Consider the following 21,886-nt stretch of genomic DNA (forward strand, 5'->3'; position numbering starts at 1 on the left):
GTATAAAATCCTGTAGTGCACACATGGTACCTCTACTTCAGAAGGAACCTGGGCAGTCCCATCTGAGGTTTCCCAACGAACATCAGGCTGGTTTAGGATATGATAAGGAGGTGCTGTAGTCAGATGAAACCAAAATCAAGCTGTTTGGCATTAACACAATTCAATGTGTTTTGAGAAAGAGCACTGCTGTCTATGATCCCAAGAACACCCTCCTCACCATCATGCATACAAGTGGTATCATTATGGTTTGAGGGTGTTTGTATGGTCAAGGCACAGGACAACTTCACATCGTCAACAAATGGATGGAGGGAGACATGTAATGTGCAATCCTGAGTGCAAACGTCCTTTCCTCCACCACTACACTGAAGGGTGGGCCATTTTTGGATCTCCCAACATGACAATAATACACAACATACAGTCAAAGCAACGAAGGAGTGGCTCAATAAGAAGCATATTAAAGTCGTGAAGTGGCCTAGACAGTCTCCAAATATTAACCCTATAGTAATTCTATGGAGAGAACTGAACCTCCCATTTGCCAAGCTACAGCTACAAACTATTAATGTTTTGGAGATAATCTGCAAAGAAAAATGGGCAAAAATATGTTCTACTATATGCACAAACATTGTCATCAACTAAAAGAAGCATCTGACCTCAGTGCTAGACAACTAGGGCTTTGCCACAAAGCACTTTATCTTCTTTGGCTAGAGGGCTCAAATACTTATTTGCCTAAATTAAATACAAATAAATTAAAATATATTATTTTAAGTTATTTTCTGGAATTTCTTTTTCATATTTTGTCTCTCCATGTTTGAATACATATTATCATACATTTATAGACTGATCATGTCTTTATTAGTGGGCAAACGGGCAAAATCAGCAAGGTATCAAATACATATTGGACTCACTGTAGGTGTGCATATATAGGGGGGAGTTAATCAACACCCCATTTAGCACATCACAATGGGAGATTCCAAACTGCCGTGGTATAAGTAACTGCATTTGTTTTGGTTAGCACATTAATGAATGTCTGATTCCCCTTGGCGTGAGTGCAATGTCAAGGAAATGTTAGCCGTGTAGGAGGAAAATGTCAGGGTATTAATTGATGCATTGATGAGTCGGACTGGAGGAGATAAACGCACATGTACTGTACACCAATACACCCTGATGTTTGGGTAGGGGACAAAATACAGTATTGCTGATGATTGAGAATGTGACTAAAAGAGGCGTTAATTTTGAAAGAAAAAAATAGTTCTAATCCAAAATATAGAAGTAGATCTTCACAGACAAAGGTCTTGGCTGTGCAACAATTCATTGTCACAACCTCCCCATATTTTACTTTTTTAATAATAATAGGCTCTTAGTTCTTTTTGTTAACATGGTCAGACACAATTACATGAAAAAATGACTGTATAACGTTCTAACTGTTTAATCAGTTCTTAGGATTTTCTTTTGTTTTAGACATGTAAAAGTTTTATCCTTTACCTGACATGTTTCGACGGTGTGACTTCCATCGTCATCAGAGGGTCACATGGATGTTGATGCAAGACATCCTTTAAAATAAGCAACACAATAAATGTAATGTCATATATGAAACACCATGACAGTCATGTAAGGCCTACATTGGAGAGACAGAACAGGACATTCCATTTATGAAAAACAGAGCATTAAACGGAATGTGAAAAAGAAACAGCACAGAGACAAAGAAGAGCAATACAGGGAAAATCCATGTAAGACAACCCCAAATCAGCAATAACTGACCATTGTAGAAGGGAAAATCATGACATGGGTGCAAAAATCATTCAGCAAAAGAACAACAGATATCACCAATGGATTAAGGAGTCGATTGAAATCAGAACATGCAGCCTGAACCTACTGAGTGTAATGCAAGTTAGTGCCCAGGATAAGAGTTGAGTAGAGTTTTGTTAAGCATGGAAGTTCTCTTGAAAGAGATGACCTTTCATGCGCTTCTTGAAGGTTGAGAGGGATGACCCTGCTCTTGTAGCAACTGGTAGCTTTTTCCACCATTGAGGGACAATGACAGAAAACCCTTTAGCCTGAGATTGCCTTGTGTAGTAGTAGAGGGCAAGGGTAAACGGTTGGTAATGGAGGAATGCAACACCCTGTCGATTTCGGGCAACAGAAGCTGAGCCCATATTGAGTTATTCATTTGAGTTTGATATTGCGGTAGCATGAATCCTTGGCTGGGATCAGAAGGAGTTCAGTTTTAGCAAGCTTTAGCTAAACGTGATGTTCCTTCATCCATGTGTATAGTGGTACATGGAAACTTTTTCGGTGTAGGTGTTACCCTCACCTGTTGGAAATATGCCAGAGGAAAGACAGGCATTAATCACAGATATGATTGCTGGGACCACTGCTGGGGCTATAGCTTGCAGCAGGTTTGTGAGGACAGGTTCCGGCAGGCCGGTAGTAGGACGGCTACCAGCGATGATTTTAGATGCATCGCCCTCAGAGAGTAGTAAATGCGGAGAGAGTTGTGCCATTGCTTGGGGCAGACATAGGTGAACATGTAGTAGGACTGCTACATGTGCATGTTTTGGGGGTAGTAGGGCCCTTAACCGGGGGTAGCGAATTGTGACTGGATGGGTCACAAAAACTGTTTGCTGATTGCAGCTACTTTTTGCTTCACATAGAGTAGTGCCGCGATTTCAGCACCATGGACAGACCCTGGCGTGTCAGTCCATGTACGCACCTGACATGAAGGTGTCGTTACTCCACGGGCAAATAGCACCATGGACAGACCCTGGCGCGCCAGGCCATGTTGGCGGACATGAACGTGTCACTACTCCACGGGCAAATATCGGAAACATTAAGCACCAAGAGCATGGACAGCTCCCCACAAGTGTCAGAGTGGTGGTATCAAAGTGTTGGAATGGTGGTATCAAACTGTCGGAATGGCGGGATGTCGCAGTGGCGTCATGTCTGAGTGACGGGATGGCGGAATGGCGATTGGCTAGTCAATTAGCTTAGTTAACTGCTTCAGTGCAAGAAAACACTCACCCAGAGAAAATGTCTAACTGAGACAAAAAAAAGAATACTGCAGGTCTGTGTTCTCCACTCGCTCCACGGTGCTTGTCCTGAATTTTGGAGTACAGACCGAGTATATGGCTCAAGTTAGTGATTTGTACGGCCACCTGGATAGACAATAGCAGTTATTAGTGTTCTTGGTCACACACCATTAATGGCCCAGTAGTTGCAGTAGTTAGCAACAGCCAACCAGCAGATAGTCGAGTAGTTTAGTGAATCGTTTTAAGCATTCACCCAGAGAAAATGTCTGAGACAAAAATACTCCAGCTCTGTGTTCTCCATTCGTGCAACGGTGCTTGTCCTGAATTTTGGAGTACAGACTGAGTATATATGCCCCAAGTTAGTGATTCATACGCCCACCTGGATTACAGAGACAATAACAGTGATTTGTAGATGTATTCTTGGTCACACACCAATGTCTGACTGAGACAAAAATACTCCAGCTCTGTGTTCTCCATTCGTGCAACGGTGCTTGTCCTGAAATTTTGGAGTACAGACTGAGTATAATACTGTATATGCCCCAAGTCAGTGATTCGTACGGCCCACCTGGATTACAGAGACAATAGCGGTTATTAGTGAGTGGGTGAGTGCTTAAAAACAATTCACTAAGATACTTGACTATCTGCTGGTTGGGTGTTGCTAACTACTGTAACTACTGTGACCAAGAACACAGAGAAAATGTCTCAGACAAAAATACTGCAGCTCTGTGTTCTCCACTTGCACAACAGTGCTTGTCCTGAATTTGGGAGTACAGACTGAGTATATGCCCCAAGTTAGTGATTCGTACGGCCATCTGGATAACCAAGACAAGAGCGTGTGTGTGTTCTTGTTCACACACCACTAATGGTCCAGCAGTTAGCAGCAGCTAACCAGCAGATAGTCAAGTATCTTAGTTAATTGTTTTTAAGAGCAATGAAGCACTCACCCTGAGAAAATGTAGGAGACAAAAAATACTGCAGCTCTGTGTTCTCCATTCGTGTAATGGTGCTTGTCCTGAATTTTGGAGTACAGACTGAGTATGTATAAGTCATTCGTACGGCCCATCTGGATTACCAAGACAATAGCAGTTATTAGAAGGTGTATTCTTGGTCACACACCATGTCTGACTGAGACAAAGAATACTGCAACTCTGTGTTCTCCACTCGCTCCACGGTGCTTGTCCTGAATTTTGGAGTACAGACCAAGTATATGGCTCAAGTTAGTGATTTGTACGGCCCACCTGGATAGACAATAGCAGTTATTAGTGTTCTTGGTCACATACCATTAATGGCCCAGTAGTTGCAGTAGTTAGCAACATCCAACCAGCAGATAGTCAAGTAGTTTAGTGATTTGTTTTTAAGCACTCACCCCGAGAAAATGTCTCAGTCAAAAATACTGTTCTCCACTTGCGCAACGGTGCTTGTCCTGAATTTGGGGGTACAGACTGAGTATATGCCCCAAGTTAGTGATTCGTACGGCCACCTGGATTACCAAGACAAGAGTGTGTGTGTGTTCTTGGTCACACACCACTAATGGTCCAGTAGTTAGCAGCAACTAACCAGCAGATAGTCAAGTAGCTTAATTAATTGCTTTTAAATGCAATGAAGCACACAAGCAGAGAAAATGTCCAACTGAGGCTAAAATACTGCAGCTCTATCTTCTCCACGTGCGCAATGGTGCTTGTCGTGAATTTTGGAGTAGAGACTGAGTATATGCCCCAAGTTAGTAATTTGTATGCCCCCTATGGATTACCAAGACAATATCAGTTATTAAGTGGGTGTGATCTTGGTCACACACCACTAATGTCCCAGTAGTTAGCAACAGCCAACCATCAGATAGTCGAGTGACACCAATCTGACAGTGGTGACGGGGGGTAGCTTGTTCCATGTGACTGAATTGCGCTGAATAACGAAACATTACAAAACATACACGTATTGTGATGGACAACTGTTTTCATTTCATTTATTTGTTTATGACCATTTTATTATTTGTATATCCTGCATTTCAGGTGTGCTGAACCTATGTTTCGAGGGCCGATTATGGCCCTTGAGGCCATCTTATCTGGCCTCCAATATAATTTTAATGTTATGCAGTTTCACATGAAATATGACATGTTTTGTGAAGGAATCCTAGAAATTGCATCGCCACCTTCAATAAAGGCCTAAAGTGCTGCAGGAAATCCTGGTTTGTTTTCATAGTACGGCCCTTGGAGGACTTAAATTTGAAGTGGCCCTCGAATGAAAACTGTTATACATTATTTTCCTAATTATTTTTACATAATTATTTGTACAGGATGGACATTTGATATGAATGTTATGGGACTCTTCAGGCATTTTGCTCTTTAATATCAGGAGGAGAGCATGTGGTAAGTAAGAGGTATCACACGAATTTCGTCTGGAATTATTTTGAATTCACAAGAGTTCCTTTCCAGTTGGAGACAGTTACGGAACTGTTAAGACATCATTACAAGTCTTCCGACAGTGCAGGTCACAGCAACACGACCAAGCACTGTCTCTGATACTTCAACACTTTTGCTCAAAGGACAGTCACAGAGTGTGAAACGGCCCACTCTTGGACTTTGACACTACAAGGACTCAAACGGACCGCAAGATTTATATTTTGTGTTTAGGCTACGTTTATGTGTTAGAAATGATTTATGTAGGCCTATTATGAGGGATTTTGAACGGGGAATTTTCTGTTATGACCAAGCCTAAAGTCTTTATGTTGTAACATGTTGGGGGTTTTCGTTTAACTTTTTGGTTGACATATTTCTTGCGTTAAAGGGACACTGTGTGAGATTTTTATGTGTTTATTTCCTGAATTCATGCTACCCATTCACTAATTTTGCCTTTTTCGTGAATACTTACCACCACCATAAAATTCTAAGTATTCATTATGACTGGAAAATGTGCACTTTTCATACGTGAAAAGGGGGATCTTCTCCATGGTCCGCCATTTTGAATTTCCAGAAATAGCCCTTTTTAGCTGCAAAAATGACTGTACTTGGGCCATACTAGAAAATATTACTTTATTACTTAGTAAACTTTCATGAAAAGATCAGAATTAGGCATTAGGCAACCCAGTTTCAATGAGCAGCATAGTTGCAGTACCATTTTTGGACATTTCCTGCACAGTGTACCTTTAAGTATTTTCCTAACCTCCCACGTAACAATATTAGCATTATTCTGATCCAAAATTATATGCTAGCCTCCACTGAGGAGCATTTGGAAGCTTTTGTCCCCACCATCACACACAAAACCTGATGTTGGTGACATCTGGACAAAAACTCTTTTACATAATATTCAAAGTTCGTACACATTAGCCATTTTGTTTACCCTGTGCTTTTTTTTAGGTACTTCATACCTCTTCCAAAAAGTAAATATGAATGTTATTATTAGGGCTGGGACTCGATTAAAAATTTTAATCAAATTAATCTGTAGACTTTGAAATTAATTAATCAAATCAATCGCATTGAAATATCTGACTTGACAACAGTGATTTTTGTTTTTAATAATTACCGGTACAATAAATAAGCTTAATCTAAAAATATGATTCATTTTTAAAAGAGAGAACTCTTCTCAATTACAGCAGGCAATTCACCATCAGGCGTAATACTGCCCTCCACTGGTCTAATCCAGAACTACGTAGCAATATTGCACTGCGATTATTTTTTTAATCATGTTAATTAATTAATCGAATCGCGTGATTAATTAATCAAAATTAACGCATTAATTTCCCAGCCCTAGTTATTATCTACTATAACCTTTTCATACAAAAGTGACAATGTTGACATGGTTGTGACGGTGGAAGTGAAAAGGAGCTTCAGTGACGGTGAGGCATACAATAGAGCTGAGAGTTCCTCAATAATGTAGATGACCTTATGCGTGTCTGAATCTAGTGTCTTTAAAATATCTGACGGTGGTGACAAATACTATAGGGACACATTTTGAGTCATCACAAAATAATAGTAAATATTATTCTGAACTTTCTGTTTTCAGTCCTGTAGAAATATTTCAATATATTCTTCCATGTAATGACCATATTATTCAATTCAACAGTTTTTTATGAAATGATAATGTCTGCAGGTTTTACAGGGGGAGGGAAAAGTATTTGGTGATGAAATAATAACATTACAATTAAACATTTAAAACAAATGCACATTTGTGTAACAGAACCCTTAATTATTACCTGGATTTTGTTTGTTCATGAAAATGTAATTGATTTTCAACAAAATAGCATTTTTATGAGTGGGGCGTGTTTTTGCCAAACTTTCAAGAATCAGTGCTGTGCATTTCTATCTTTCTCTTTGTTGGCAGCAATACCACATACAGCATATCCTTGTTACAAACAAAATACATATATTGAGATACTACACAAGATCTCGAAAAGAAACATTTTTTTTTATTGGAAGACACCAAATGAGTTCCTAAACAGTTGGTCCATAAAGCGAGAGGATCTCAGAAAGAGTTTAGATGCTTTTTTTCTCTTCTCTGTGAGAAAGAGTTGAGGTCGAGGCACCCGCTGTAAGCACTGATTATTTTCAAACCATCTTAATATTTGCCAAAGAATAAGAAACTATTGATACAGTGCAACTTTTCATTAACTGTTAAGGAGCTGACATTTTATTACAATATTGAAACGATAATAAAAAACACAAGTCAGTTTACTGTATATAAAGGCTTACATTTTTGCATGATATTTGAAATCCAACATTCATTTAGCAGAAAGAACAAGACATTACATATCTTTTGGCGTACAAGTGCTGTCAGTAAGAAAGCTGGCTAACTCCTCTGGTTTGCCGTCATTGTGAGTGAAGTGAGAAAGTGAGGACGATACCACTGTTGCAGACAGCGGGGTCTCCAACTTTCTCTCCAAGTCTCCGCTTCCAGTCAGGACTAACCCATGGAGGAAGCGTGGATGAGGACGGATGTTCATGCCTCGATGTTACTGAAGGCCACAGTGCTGGATGATCCACAGGGCGATGTTAACAAACCTGTCAGACTCAGCAGCAATGGTGGACAGTGAATGGTTGTTGCCAGGGTACCACAGCAGCCTGTTCAATTGGGAGGTGCAAGAGCAGAACATTAATTAAAAAATAGAATAATATTCATCCAGTGGACTTATGTATACAGTATATTGCTGCTTCTGTGAGACTTGTAAGAGAGTTAAATCTGAGCTGCTCTTTAAGAAAATGCACTCAATGCCAAAAGCTGTGGAGAATATGGTTGGCTTCATGCGATTACAGATTCAAAAACATTACGCAACACAGATCCACAACACTTTCCCCAAAGCATTTCTTGGCACTCTCGACCACAAGCCAGAGCAAACGCATCATGAGAGCAATGGTCCATAAAAATAGAAACTCAATTTTAGAAACCACAACTGTCTTCCTTCCTGTTCAGATTAGCCTCTTGTTTTGCCTCCACAACTGCGCCAGTAAAGTATCAGGGCGTATAAAACAGCACCCAACCATATGAGAACAGTAATGTTTACTAAGAAAATGCACTCATAGGCACAGGCTGCTGAAATCTGAAGACAGTAATAAACTGGGACTTTTTCAGTAATGTTGCCATGCCATCTAATACCGAATGGGGAAGGCGTCATCTGTTGGAAATGCTGATCAACAACCTAGCTCAAAAAGTGACCCTGAGCATCATCACCATCGCCATCACCATCACTGTTATCATTATATTTCCCCATAGCAAGCCTAGCAGAGGAACTCGCCTTCTCCAACACTGGCACCAGTGACAGCTACTATGCATAATATTATGGCCACGTGAGTATGTGTGCAAACATGCTATGATAGGTTCTTCATCTCTGCACAGTGGGCACTGTGTCACTTTATGTTTTGCAGCGCTTGCATTTGTTCTGTTAAAATACATGGAGCACCAGTATTTTCTAGGAAACACCTTGATTTTTGTTTCTAGCTACGCCACTGGTCCTGTGTTCGTCTTTCAAATTGCAAAGCATATTGAACGTCGAGCTTTGTGCGGAAAAACAAAACAAAACATTATTACTGGTATTATCGTCATCAACACCAAATGGCTTTCTGAGCAGTAGTTCACCCACCTTGTTTGGACATTGCGAGCCTTGAGGCCCCTGTAGTACTCAATGCCTTGCTTTGGAGGAACACGCTTGTCATCTTCACCCAGGGTGAGCAAAACCGGCGTCTTCACCTACAGGAGTGTTCCAGAAGAGCACACAATGATAGAAACAGCAAAGACAATCAAACGTAATATCAATAAATGTGCAATCTTTTCGTCCAAGTTCAATTTCAAGTTATTTTGTCACACATTGAGCTACAAGTATATAGAAGTAGCAAAAACACACTCAGAACACACTGTCTACACTGTCTGTCAGCTTAAAAATTGGGTTCATTGTCCCGCTGCTTGACACAGGTGAACAAAACATGCTGCCAATGTAAACAAAGTTCAGCATCCCACCTGAGAGATGTGTCTGATAGGAGACTTGTCAAGCATCTGGGCCAGAGCGGCAGCGTCCAGCTGGGCATCTGGGCTGTAATCCAGCCCGGCCTCCACCATGCACCTGAACACACACACACACACACACACACACACACACACACACACACACACACACACACACACACACACACACACACACACACACACACACACACACACACACACACACACACACACACACACACACACACACAGCTAGGATGAAATAAAGACAGAAGACAAGAAAACTCCACATGCAATCGCTGACACTAAATCAACAGGTTGGGTCTCATTTCCCCCATTCCGATTATTAGTTACAGAATACAAATGGCTTCATAAAATAATGCAACAATTGATTCACAAATGTCACCTAGTGGAGATGAGGTGTTGGCTAGGACAGCAGAATGACAATAGAATGTTCTTCAGATGAGCCCCCCATGTAGGGGGGGCTAACGATTACAGTAGGTAAGTGGCAAGGGGTGGGGGGCATATAATTGGCAAAGCTGTGCCAGATCCATGGACATGTTAAATAATGCAGAGCAGATGCAGACATCCCGTCGCCATCCTCCACTACCACTCCCCCTCATCCTAGCGCTACCCCCCCTCCACTAGCAAGCCCACATGGGCCCTTTGCAGGTGACGTCAGACACCTTCGAAGCGAGTCACGCTATGTCCAGTATTTACCTGAGTGTTAGAGTGGAATATTAAAACGGAATATGGAATATGAAAATAGAATAGAAGGTTACAAAGCCAACTAAATGCCTACTCAGTCGTCCCTCCACCAGCGATCTACAGTAATGAGCCTTATAGGGGAGGCCAGCCTGGCAGAAACCCTGTCTGCCACCCCAGCCTCAAAATTATACAAGGATTACAAGTTCCTTCAACAATACCTATTTAATTACAAAGGCAAATGTTCCTTTTTTTCTCTTCAAACTGTCAATGACCGAGACAGAATGCAATTACTGTCTGTCCAATAACGTCACTCTCCCAGCCTATGTTGGATTTTTTTCCCCGGCACAAAACCCTCAAACCGGTAGTCTTTTAACCTGCTTCCCTTCAAAAAAAGTTGTGGGATACCAGTGTGAGAAAGGACCTTAATTGTCTCCCTGGAGTCCTTGTGCGATACGTACCAGTCTGGAATGTCAGTGCTGCCAATCATGGTGGTGAGGTTGGTGACGGGGTTGCGGATGATGCACGCCTTGTAAAAGTCGGGAAACTGGCCAATCAGGTGGCAGGCCAGGAATCCGCCGTGTGAGCCTCCGGAGATGGCCACCTTCTGCTCGTCAAAGCAGCCCTGCGTCAGCACCGACTCTACTGCATACTGGGGGAGAAGAGTGGCAACAAAGAGGAACAAATCTATACAACCTCATTTTGGCTTTTGAGGGAGTTTCGTAGATTTTTTTCTGATCAGCTTCCAAAGGGTCAATCTCCAACGCAACTGCCAGCTGAGGTACGAAACTCCTTCAAAAGCCAAAATGAGTTTTATAGTTTTGTTCCTCTTTGTCAAATCAAACATACTGCAGGCCTATTGTATCAAGTGGCCCGTTTCATCTGTAAGATTTTATAGAAAATATGTATTATTGTCTATAAGTCACTCACTGGCCTAGGCCCTAAATATATTGCTGATAAGCTAGCGATATCATTATGCTGCCAAATGCTGGAACTGGCTTCCGATTGAAATCAGAAATGCCCCAACAGTGGCATGTTTTAAACAGAAATTTTAAAATATATATTTTCATCTGCTTTTGGTAAGGGTTAGTTATCTACAGCCTTTTCTTTTTAGCTAGGCAGAGCTATCTACAGTATAATGTTTTTCTTTCTCTCTCTCATGCACATTGAATGACAGCATTGTATGATAATGTCCTTTGCAAACTACCAAGCCCTTTCAGATGGCGCAAACACACTCAAGACACTGCCCTAGCAAAGGAAGTGTTATATGGTTTGAGTTTCCACATGAAATATATAGTTAAGTCGATCTGTTTTGTATTTTATCACTAGCTAGAGCATGGGAAGAAATTGCAGCGTTGCAAAAAGCAATGAACCAGAGACGGTACCTGAACATCAAGCACGTCCTGTGTTCCAACTCTGCCTGGGAGAGAGTAGATACTGTCTTGGCCAAACCCAGTGGAGCCACGGTAGTTTACTGTATGAGAAGACATTATTTTACTTATTTATTTAGTTAAGGTAGGAACTTTTTTTATTTTGTTCAACATATACAGTCATACCACATCCACAAGCAAAGTGCATGAATGTTTTGGCATCACCAAGCATACCTTTAAAGAGGAGAGGCGGCAGTAATCTACCCTTGGTCATGGTTTTAATGAGGAAGATATCTTATCTCTATTATTTAGAAAACAGCATGGTTTTCAGAAGGTTTTCTTTCCAATTGTCACCGCGGGGGAAAAATGACTAACAACTTCCAAATGGTTCATAATTATCATGACCTGAATCAGACACATCCAATTTTGTTGTGTCTAATCCTACGTTTGACAACAATGAAGCAAAAACATTGAACCAAAAACAGAAGTTGGAGGAACTGTCACCCAATAGCAGCAACAATGGGGTTTTTTGTGACAGCCGAAACAAGTTATTCGCCTGACTAACTATATTGACAGCATGCGAGTCACACACGGCTGACTGACCAGTCAATCCGGTCCGTCTCTAAGCACACGGCACACACACGGCACATGATGAGTCGAGACCATCCAATTAACTCCAGCCATATCCAATCAATGGCTGAGCTGCCACCAGCTCACTGCTGCTGATCTGTCAGTGACAAACTACCAGACGTCTAACGTACAGTCACACAATATAAATCAGTTAAGCACTGTTACTTCATTCAACCACAAACAACACCAGCCTGTCAGTCCAGGACACTGACAGGCACAATTAAAACAACCAAGTGTTGGCATGTCCTAACTTTTATTAATATGGTTAGATTAAATGGATGCAATGCATGTAGGCATATAGGAAAGGATTTGTAATTAAATAGAAGTAGCTAAAAAACCATTTCTACGCTTGCCATATTTTTGAGGGCTAATATAACAACCTTCATGGCTTGGTTTTCAAATAATATAGATTTATTAATGTGACTATTCAGATACTTTTCTAATAGAAACTAAATATGAAAAAATACGAGTTTAAGAGCTTTAGAGTTTAGAAGTTAAAATAAGAAGTTCAACTCATATGGATTAGAGACGGGAATGGAAAAATACTTGAAAAGCAGATGTGTTGCATGCAGAACCACTTAACCTCTTGAGACAGCAGGCAAATACAGGCACACACATCGATGGAAAAAGCGCAAAAAGAGCAAAAAGAGCAATGCGAGCGATTGAATCTACAGAGTATGTTAAAAGCAAAATGCAAGCATCCCAACATTGCCATTGCCTGTGGCGGCTGTTGCCGAACCGCATCATAGCTAATTTGTATAATATTCGCTTAAGTCCAACTACAAACTGTCGCCCAAGTTACGCAAATCGCCTCTAGTCGCCCGAATCGCTTTCGTCACATTACTCAATACAAAATCACAAATTACTTTCGTCGCTGGAATCGCTCATGTCGCGCTTGGTCTATTCATGCCTTGAGGAGTTAATATATAGTAATCATTGCCATAAACCAAAATGCAATGTGGTCAAATAGACTGCCATTTTTAATAGCAGCAGATGACTACTGTGTGAGACTGACATAATAAGCAAAACAGTATTATATCTTGTTTTGTAGACCCACAAACACACCATTGCGAGCAGGCCCAAGTGAAACCGCAGGCTGCCAAAAATTTGACTGTCCAGATCAGGTGATTGAGACAGAAGTTGTTCAGAGTGGTTCAACTAATCTCTTCCGCAGATCTAAATCTCTTTTCTCACAAAACTCAAATTGAGGAAGAAGCAGTTTTGTGCAGCCCTGCTTTCAGTCAAAAATGTCAACTCCACTTTTACAGCCGGAGAGCTATTGATACTCACCCAGTAGAACAGCCAACCCCATCTTACAGTACACCGCAGAGAACAAGAGCCAGTCAGCTGTTATTATGGCGTGAGGCCCGCCTAAAGACATGACAAAAGATTTTACATTACATTACATTTGGCACTTTTATCCAAAGCAACTTATATCATATTTTATAAATATATATATACAGTTGAGGACGATATTATTAGCCCCCCTCCTGAAATTAGACATTTCTCTTGATTTCTCAGTAAGAATTACCATTATTAACCGTTTCTGTTATTCTGGAAACAAATACACTGATGGAGATAATGTTCAATGAGTTGAATTTGGATTTTTCTATTGTTACGATGAGTTTAAACAAAAAAGGGCAAAAATGACAAGGACAAAATTATTAGCCCCCTGATCATTAATAGTCAATATGGCGCCATTTATGAACAAAAACTGACAACAGGCTCTGATAAATTGATACCTAGGTTGTCTCGTGCCCCACTAGGGATTTTGGCCCATTTCTTCACTGCAAAGTGTTCTAGCTGGTCCAAATCGCATGGATGCTGAGCATAGACATTAACCACAGACTCTCAGTGGGATTTAGGACTGGACTATGAGCGGGTGATTCCAATATCATGGTTTTAGTGTCCTTGAAGAACCTCTGAACTAATCTAAATGTATGCTTTGGGTTACAATGTTGTTGGAAGACCCAGCAATCCAGATTCAGACCCAGACTCCCTGTGTCTGAGGCTGAATAACAGACTAAACTTGATGCCCTTCCACTATGTGCAACTGTGGAAACTGCGTAGCCTCATTAGACCAAAGAAGCATTGGACACCTGCCTAGATGATTGTTATTGACCTGGCCTCACCTGGAGGTTTTTCCCCTCCCAAGAGAGACAGTTGTTAGGGCTTGTCATCATATTGGGCTTTGGGGCCATCATCACAGAAGAACCCCTTTACTAAAGGCAGTGCATATCAGAGTGTTATTGAGCTTTGCCTGTGAACATTTGAAAGTCAAAAATGAGTTTTGAACGTCTCTGCTTTCATCTGATGATATTCAATTGCACCTGCTTTGATGCATGAATTCTGCTTCTGTCAGGTGAAGAAAGGGATAGTCCTTGAATCGTTATAAGATGGTTTCCACAATTAAACATGGTGGTGGATGCATCATTCTGTGGCAGCCCTAGCCACAGGAAACCTTGTTTGGGTGTACGGCACCATAAAAACTGAAAATTATGATAGAATGTGGAAAGTGACCTTGCAAAAATATGCTCATAGAGGGAGTTAAGATCTTCACTGGATCTTTCAATAAGATAATAACCCAAAACTTGCATTCAAAATAGTTCAAATGTTCTTCAAGGATAGTAAAACCATGGTCATGGAGTGGTTCAGACCTCAATCCTTTAGATAGTATTTGAAGAGTGCTGAAAATGAATGTCTATCCTCAACATCCATGCAATTTGGATCAGCTTAACTATTTGCAATGACAAAAATGGGCCAAAATCCCTGGTAGAACATGTGCCAACATAGTTAACAACTAATCAAAGTGCCTGGTGTCAATTTTTGTTCATAAACGGCACTGTATTGACTATTAATGATAAGGGGGCTAATAATTTTGTCCTTGCCATTTTTACACTTTTTTGTTTAAACTCATTGTGAAAATGGAAAAGTCCAAATTTAACTTATTGGATATTATCTCCATGGTGTATTCGTTTCAAGAATAACATACATGTATTAATAAAGATCATTCTCAATGATCAATGAGGAGATATGTCTAATTTCAGGAGGGGGGCTAATAATATCGTCCTCAACTGTATATATATATATATATATACTAATTACAATTTACTGTATGAACAACAACTCCTGGGGCCTCATTTATCATCAGTTCGTAGAATGTCTTCTAAATTGTCTCTTACGAGTGAAATTTAGAATGTTCGCAAGTACAGAAAAATCAGGATTTATCAAACGTGCGTTGGCTGCTCCTACGCACACGTCTGCATGATAAATCCCACACCTTCCAAATCACTGTGCACACCCGCATTCGGGGTAATTTGCATCCCGAAACACCTCCAAATAACCATATATGGTATTAAAACACACGCGGACACACGCACCAGTCGAAGCGCTGGTGGGAAGTGCGGAGATTAAAACATTTCCGCGGCAGAAGTGGAGGTGCTTTCGACAGGAGGACAGTGTTTCAAAATAAGTAAAAGAAGGAGACACACATGGACGAAAGCACTGTAAAATAGCACACTGTCATACTCCATTGTCATTCAAAGCAAACTGTACCTTGCACGGTCAATATTATTTGCAATTTCGTGTTTCTTCCACTCGCACGCATGGTCTGAGGTGTGCGTAGATTTAGGCACATTTCTACGTTCAAGTACATGCTCATAAATCCCACACTTTGCTCAGGAATGATCGCACGCACGCTTTACGCACAGACCTGTGCCTAAGAACGCTTGATAAATGAGACCCCATGTCTTGCCATACCCTTGCACTAATTTCAATCGAACAGAGGGCCTGGTATAGCCCAATTGAGAGACAATTAATGCTGGGAGGGATGCACATTTTTTTGGACAGGAGTTCTTACATCTGGCAAGGCCAGACTATGAACAAGGGCTTATATCCTGCGGGATGTACATGTACTATTTCCGCCAATAATGCAATTCCAGAAGGATATAAATCTGTTAAGAATTGCCATGCGGTCTATTTCCAGTATCTTTGATGTGATGAGGTTGCGCAACCCACCATGAGGCGTGACGACGAGTGGCAGCTTTGCTCCTTCTTTGGTATCCTTTGGCTTCAGTAGCAGGGCCTCAAAATCCAAACCAGCTATAAAAGAAAATGCAAAGGAAGAGATGTCAGAGAGAAATGATGAGATGGGGGGTTGAAATATGAAACATTTTGCCAAAATGGAAAGACTAATGAACGAATAGCATCATGGAAACAGGGGCAGTCCTAGTTAAGTGTCACCCTGGGAGCCTTGTCATGGGGGGGGGGGCTTTGAGTTGGTCAAATTTTATTTTGGTTCATCTGGCTGGGGGCGCTGCCCAGGAAGAAATCAGTGTGGAATAGACCCCTTTACAGTTTGTAAACAGATATAACATAATTTGGCTGCGTGCGCACCGTTGGAGCAGAATCGACCATGCATCGTTCGTTTGTACAGAAACTAGGCGGGTGTTTTTTTCCGAAATAAGAAAACGGATGGTCACGATAACTTCAGCTATGCAGTGGGCACCACAGACACGGGCATTCCTGATGACGTCCTCAGTCCAATCAGTAAGTTTGAGGTCTTGTAACAACAAACATCTCATATGCTTCTGGAACAGCCTCTTCCCTCTCGAAATAGCATAACAAGTGTACTTTGTCTCTATTTCTATCAATGTACACGCTTCAGGGCGGCAGGTCTTCTCTTTAGGGTGTGCACTGTCTGTGTGTGTGTGTGTGTGTGTGTGTGTGTGTGTGTGTGTGTGTGTGTGTGTGTGTGTGTGTGTGTGTGTGTTCACAGCCGGTTTTACATACAGACTCCCCATTCCCTAGTTTACCCATGCCTGCAGTTCACCTAAGGGACGCTCCAATCTGAATGGAGTCTTCACTCTTTCGTTGACCCCCCTAGAGTGCAGTACCACCCGGAAGAATGTGCACGCATTCAGTGTTGACGTGATTTCTTTATGGGTCATTAAGAACTGGAAGGACGTATCATGGTGCATCTAGCCTAGTCAACCAGCGCCACCCGCTGGACGCCAACAAAATTTGGCTGGCAAGTGGGTCTGGCCTCGGATTGAAAACATCCTGCACACTGTGCCCTGAACCTGGCGAACCAATCACAACGCAGAGATTTGTTTTGAATTTGTTTTGAATCAAAGCGGGCGGGGTTTTGAGGGAGTGACGACGAAGCTCGCAACGCTGGGAAAGCACTCAACGAGAAAGATCGCTGATCGGTTTGAAAAACATCAGGTTGTTCTCATCAACAATCTTCGGATGTATCGTTCATCGGGGCCAGACTAAATGACACATCCAGTCTCACATATAGGCTGGTTTATCAGGCTGTGGTGCATCAGTGATAAAAAAACACTCAGCAGGCCTGGTACTCACGGTACTCGCTGTTCTCCTGTCCGGGGGGCGGGGTAAAGGTGAGAACCTGCCAATCGAAGTCCGACTGCACCTCGGCCGTCTCCAGGGTGACCCAGCTCACCGCCGCCTCAGAGCCTCTCTCAGGCAGGAAGCCCACCCTCTGCAGACAGGAAAGGACATCATCAAGCTATAATCTTGGATTCAGCATTCAGCCTTCACTACAGAGAATATAACAGAAACATTCTCCACGACAGCAAGATAACACAGAACATTATAACCAAAAAACTCCTGACATGCATGGCCGTAGCCACATTTGAGGTTAGCGAGGTCCGGACCTCGCTCATTTCGTCCGAGATTTTTTTTTTTGAACGCCAAATATGCCCAAATGAATCAAATATACAAAACTCAAAACCTCCATGAAATTTGTTTTGCAAATAGTAATTAAAATCCATGGTCTATGGGTTCTTTTTTGCCTTTGTGTTCCGTTTGTGCAAGTAATTAATCAATAGAGAGATAGCAGCCTGCACAGTAATGCACAATCACGAACGCTGCGCTTGGGCGCTTGAGACGTAGGTCTCCTATAAAGCCAACCGTTTCAAAACAGTGCCCTATATCAGTAGGCACTAGGCAGATGTCTTTCACAACTTTGTGAAACCGTTTGATAACTGAGTCATTATTTGAAAGAACCAGCCATTTAATTGTAAATCGGAAGGTTTGTAATAAGCGACAGAAAATGAAGTCACCAGAGCGTCTTCAGATGTGGATTTTTACCTGCGTATTTGGTCAAGTGGCACTATTAACGTTTCGAGCTGTCATGACTCCTTCAGAGTCAATCACAGTAAAAATGTCCACATCTGAAGATGCTCCGGTGTCCTCTGTTTGCACTAGCCTACTATAGTCTTTTCCCATGCAAATGAACAAGCGCGCTTTGTGAACGCAATTCAGACATCAACTTGTAGGCCTAGCCTATGTCAACGTCAAGAAATCATTTGGTAAGTGAAAATAGGCTACTGTTTTTTGCTGTACTACTGTTAAAATAGTATCCAAATGAAGAAGCATATTCGTGTGGAGATACTTCCAAACGAGGCAGGAGAGTCCGAAAATGCGACTGTATGAAAGAGAATGTCCGGGCACGTTTCATATCATGCTTCTATAACATGGATTCAAAGCATGATGATCAATTCCTTAAACATGCAGCGCCACATTTCCTACAGACTAAGTAATATTTTGCATAGGCAAATGTGCACTTCTAGAAGCAATGCATTTTAAACATATAAAGGCAGGGAATTTAAATAAGCAGGGAATTTTGCACACCCTCAGCATCCCATGGTTTGGATAACAAAAATGACAGATGACAAAAAATTTACTCCAAAATATATTTTTTTTTTTTGCATCACCACAGAGATAGCTACCCCTTTAGCCTACCTTTGGAGGAAATCTCAACCACGTCTGGCCAATTATGGTATCTCAGTTAATACTATGGCTATTACAATGTCACTACATTGCTGGTTAATTCCTTATGGCACACTATGTCTACTGTACATTGATAGTATTGGTGAGCGATGGAGCTCAAGTCATACTTAAGTAACCAGCAGACCCTCAATGGTGAAAATGTACACTGCCAACAGGACAATTTGGGCTTAGTTTAGTTTAGTTTATTTAGGCAAATTTGCTGACAAAGTGGGTGGCATATACAGTATGCCGTTACATTGTTGGTTAATCCCTAATGGCCCACTGTGTCTATATTGAGTCTTGGTGAGTGCTGGAGCTCAAGTCGTGCTTTAGTAACCAGCAGACCTACAATGGTCCAACTGTACACTGCCCAACAATACGATGAGCAACAGGCAACAGGCAGCAACTAAGGTGACATTCCTTCCAGTAATTGGCAGCAGGTTTACACTGTTTGGGGAAATGGGTCATGGACAAGTCAGAAGGGGGAAATGCAGCCGTTGCCATCACTCCACCCTAGCATTGACACCTTTATGCAAAGCAACTTAGTTATCGCAGGCTATTAGAGCAAGGCTCTTCAACCACAATGGAAACAAGCTCCATAAGCTTTTTTGTGTTATCCTTTTGACATATGTATGACTTATTTATTTATATACCTTTTTAATGATTTGTGAAATGTCAATAAACAAAATCAATCAATCAATCAATCAATCAAACAAACCCTATGGGAGCACTACTGGAGGTGGGATGTGGACATTACCAGACTGGGAGGGCAGTTTGGAGAAGCACAGCTGACCACCATCATGTCCTTGTGAATAGTGAGCAGGTACCAGCTCCCCATGTCAGACTCTGAGGTGAGGCAAGAAAACAACCACAACAGAGTATTCATTTAAAGTGTTTTACACACAGCAAGGAGCTATTGGTATGCATTGAATGTAGAAGGCAGAAGTGCAGAAGACAGGTGTACTGACTGGAAGTGAGAGATGTGACACTGCCTGTGGCGATGTCAACCACCAGAAGTTCCTGTATGAGTTCAAATGACAAAAAAAAGAAAAACAATGAAATGAAACAAGCAGAACCTTAAAAGGTAGTGTTTGTAGAATTGTGGTTGAAATAGTACAGAAATAAAATATTTCCATATGTTGTATATTGAATAATTGCTCTTCAATAAGAACAACATACCGCAAACTACATACAACATTTAATCAAGATAAACATATATATAATATATATATTTAGCTGCGAATTACATTTCCAAAAAAAATGAATATTCTGAAAGTAGGGCTAATCTGAGTATTCAAAAAATGAATATTCTGAATGTCAGTATTTCTATTTTACACACATCATTAATCTCCTGTGACCAGGAAAAGGTTATGCATATTTGCGGTCAATGTGGCATGCACAGTATATAACGCTTTAACCTTTTAGATACTAAGGGCGTATTCAGACCAGGAAAGTCCGATAGTTCACTTTGTTTGGTCCGAACCTAATTCTAAAAATTTGGTGCGGTTGGCTTTCAGACTGTGTACATTTCAGTAAGCGGACCAAAATCGACAAGAAAGCCACGCGCCCTGAGGTCGTTCAGCTATTGGTCAGAAACGACACGCGCAACAAGTTAAGGCTATGTCCAAATAGGCCTACAAGCATCCAAAGAGTTCAGCGGCATGTAAAATAAACGTTCACGGCATGTATGGCATAGCGCTCACACGAAATATAGCGCAGACTATCTGAAGCTCATGACATGAAGGGAGTCTTCCTGAAAGCCAATTGATTGATCCCGCGAGTTGGGATAGCCACATTTTATCCCTGTTTCTTTCTTTCTTTCTTTCTTTCATATAGCGTGCGGGCGAGATTGCTGGCTGGTTTAGTCATCAATATTAGGATAACCACCTCCCTGCAATCAGTGTTTTACACTTGGGATGTCTGGGAACAACGCAAAACAGGCTCAATGTGAAACATTGGCGAGCTTATTCCACGCACCACGCCATTCTTTCTTCTCGAAAATAAACAGTGCGCTCCACTGTCATTTGGATAGCCTACGTTTGTATTGGAATATTGGCTACCATTTGCAGCAATATTTCACGCACTCCATCAAGAAAAAAGTAACATGATGAGCACGGGCATAGCGTTTGGATCATACAAACTTGCCAACATGCCACCACAGCGGGTAAATTAATGAATTACCTTCGTTGTCTTCATCACAACTTCTTCAAGTAGCCTAGGCTATTCCACTAGCCTACATCCATCCAACGCACAGCTAGCAAGCCAGGGGGGATAAGTGCCAACGTCGTAATTATTGCTATCATTATCAGAATCCATACTGTGCGGACTACAGTGTTTTCTTCCGTTTCTTCAGTAGATGCTTTTCGGATTTGCCCCAATCAACATTTAAAATGCTGTGATAGGTAAATTAACAGTCTCTTTTTCCTTTCCTGTGCTCCACTGACAAGCCATCCTCATTGAAAATATGAATGACCGTAGCCTACAATAATGTAGCCTACGCCCACGATTGCGATAGTTTAGGCTATTATTTTATTAATATTAGGCTAATATTGTTGCAAACAAACCACTCTGTCGAATTTACACCAAAGACATGGACATGACAAGTTGTGGAGTCGCTTTGTTTACACTCTGTTTCCAATTAATCTCGAAAAACGACGGAAGCTCCCGAGGTACAAAAAAGCAAAAAGTCTGGGATTAGGTCCGGTCTGCTTTCACACCTCCAAAAGGTCCGCACCAGGGTTCGTTTGATCCGGACCGAGTCCGACCTTTCAGCTCGGTCTCGGTCCGCTTGTTTGGTCCGGACCAGGATTCGCTGGTTTGTATTCAGACCATCCCAAAAGGTCCGAACCTGGTCCGTTTGGTCCTTTGGTCCGGACCAAACGTGGTTGGTGTGAATACGCCCTAATATTACCTTCATATACTAATATTATGAAT

The 21,886-nt window shown here is 41.5% G+C and overlaps 1 protein-coding gene across 1 annotated transcript in view; it reads right to left on the bottom strand.

Annotated features, from left to right (window-relative positions):
* Positions 1-7,405: 7,405 nt before the first annotated feature.
* The window catches only part of apeh (acylaminoacyl-peptide hydrolase), a 28,092-nt gene continuing 13,611 nt past the window's right edge, over positions 7,406-21,886 (bottom strand). Inside the window, exons 13-22 of the mRNA XM_063208934.1 lie at positions 19,921-19,972; positions 19,710-19,798; positions 17,522-17,660; positions 16,175-16,258; positions 13,448-13,528; positions 11,543-11,631; positions 10,619-10,809; positions 9,468-9,570; positions 9,094-9,200; positions 7,406-8,077 (exon numbers count right to left, since the gene is read on the bottom strand). Of these exons, the coding sequence (XP_063065004.1) occupies positions 7,969-8,077; positions 9,094-9,200; positions 9,468-9,570; positions 10,619-10,809; positions 11,543-11,631; positions 13,448-13,528; positions 16,175-16,258; positions 17,522-17,660; positions 19,710-19,798; positions 19,921-19,972 (1,044 nt within the window). The 3' untranslated portion in view covers positions 7,406-7,968. The remainder of the gene's footprint in view (positions 8,078-9,093; positions 9,201-9,467; positions 9,571-10,618; positions 10,810-11,542; positions 11,632-13,447; positions 13,529-16,174; positions 16,259-17,521; positions 17,661-19,709; positions 19,799-19,920; positions 19,973-21,886) is intronic.

Source organism: Engraulis encrasicolus, chromosome 10, assembly GCF_034702125.1.
Source record: "Engraulis encrasicolus isolate BLACKSEA-1 chromosome 10, IST_EnEncr_1.0, whole genome shotgun sequence".
Classification (NCBI taxonomy): Eukaryota; Metazoa; Chordata; class Actinopteri; order Clupeiformes; family Engraulidae; genus Engraulis; species Engraulis encrasicolus.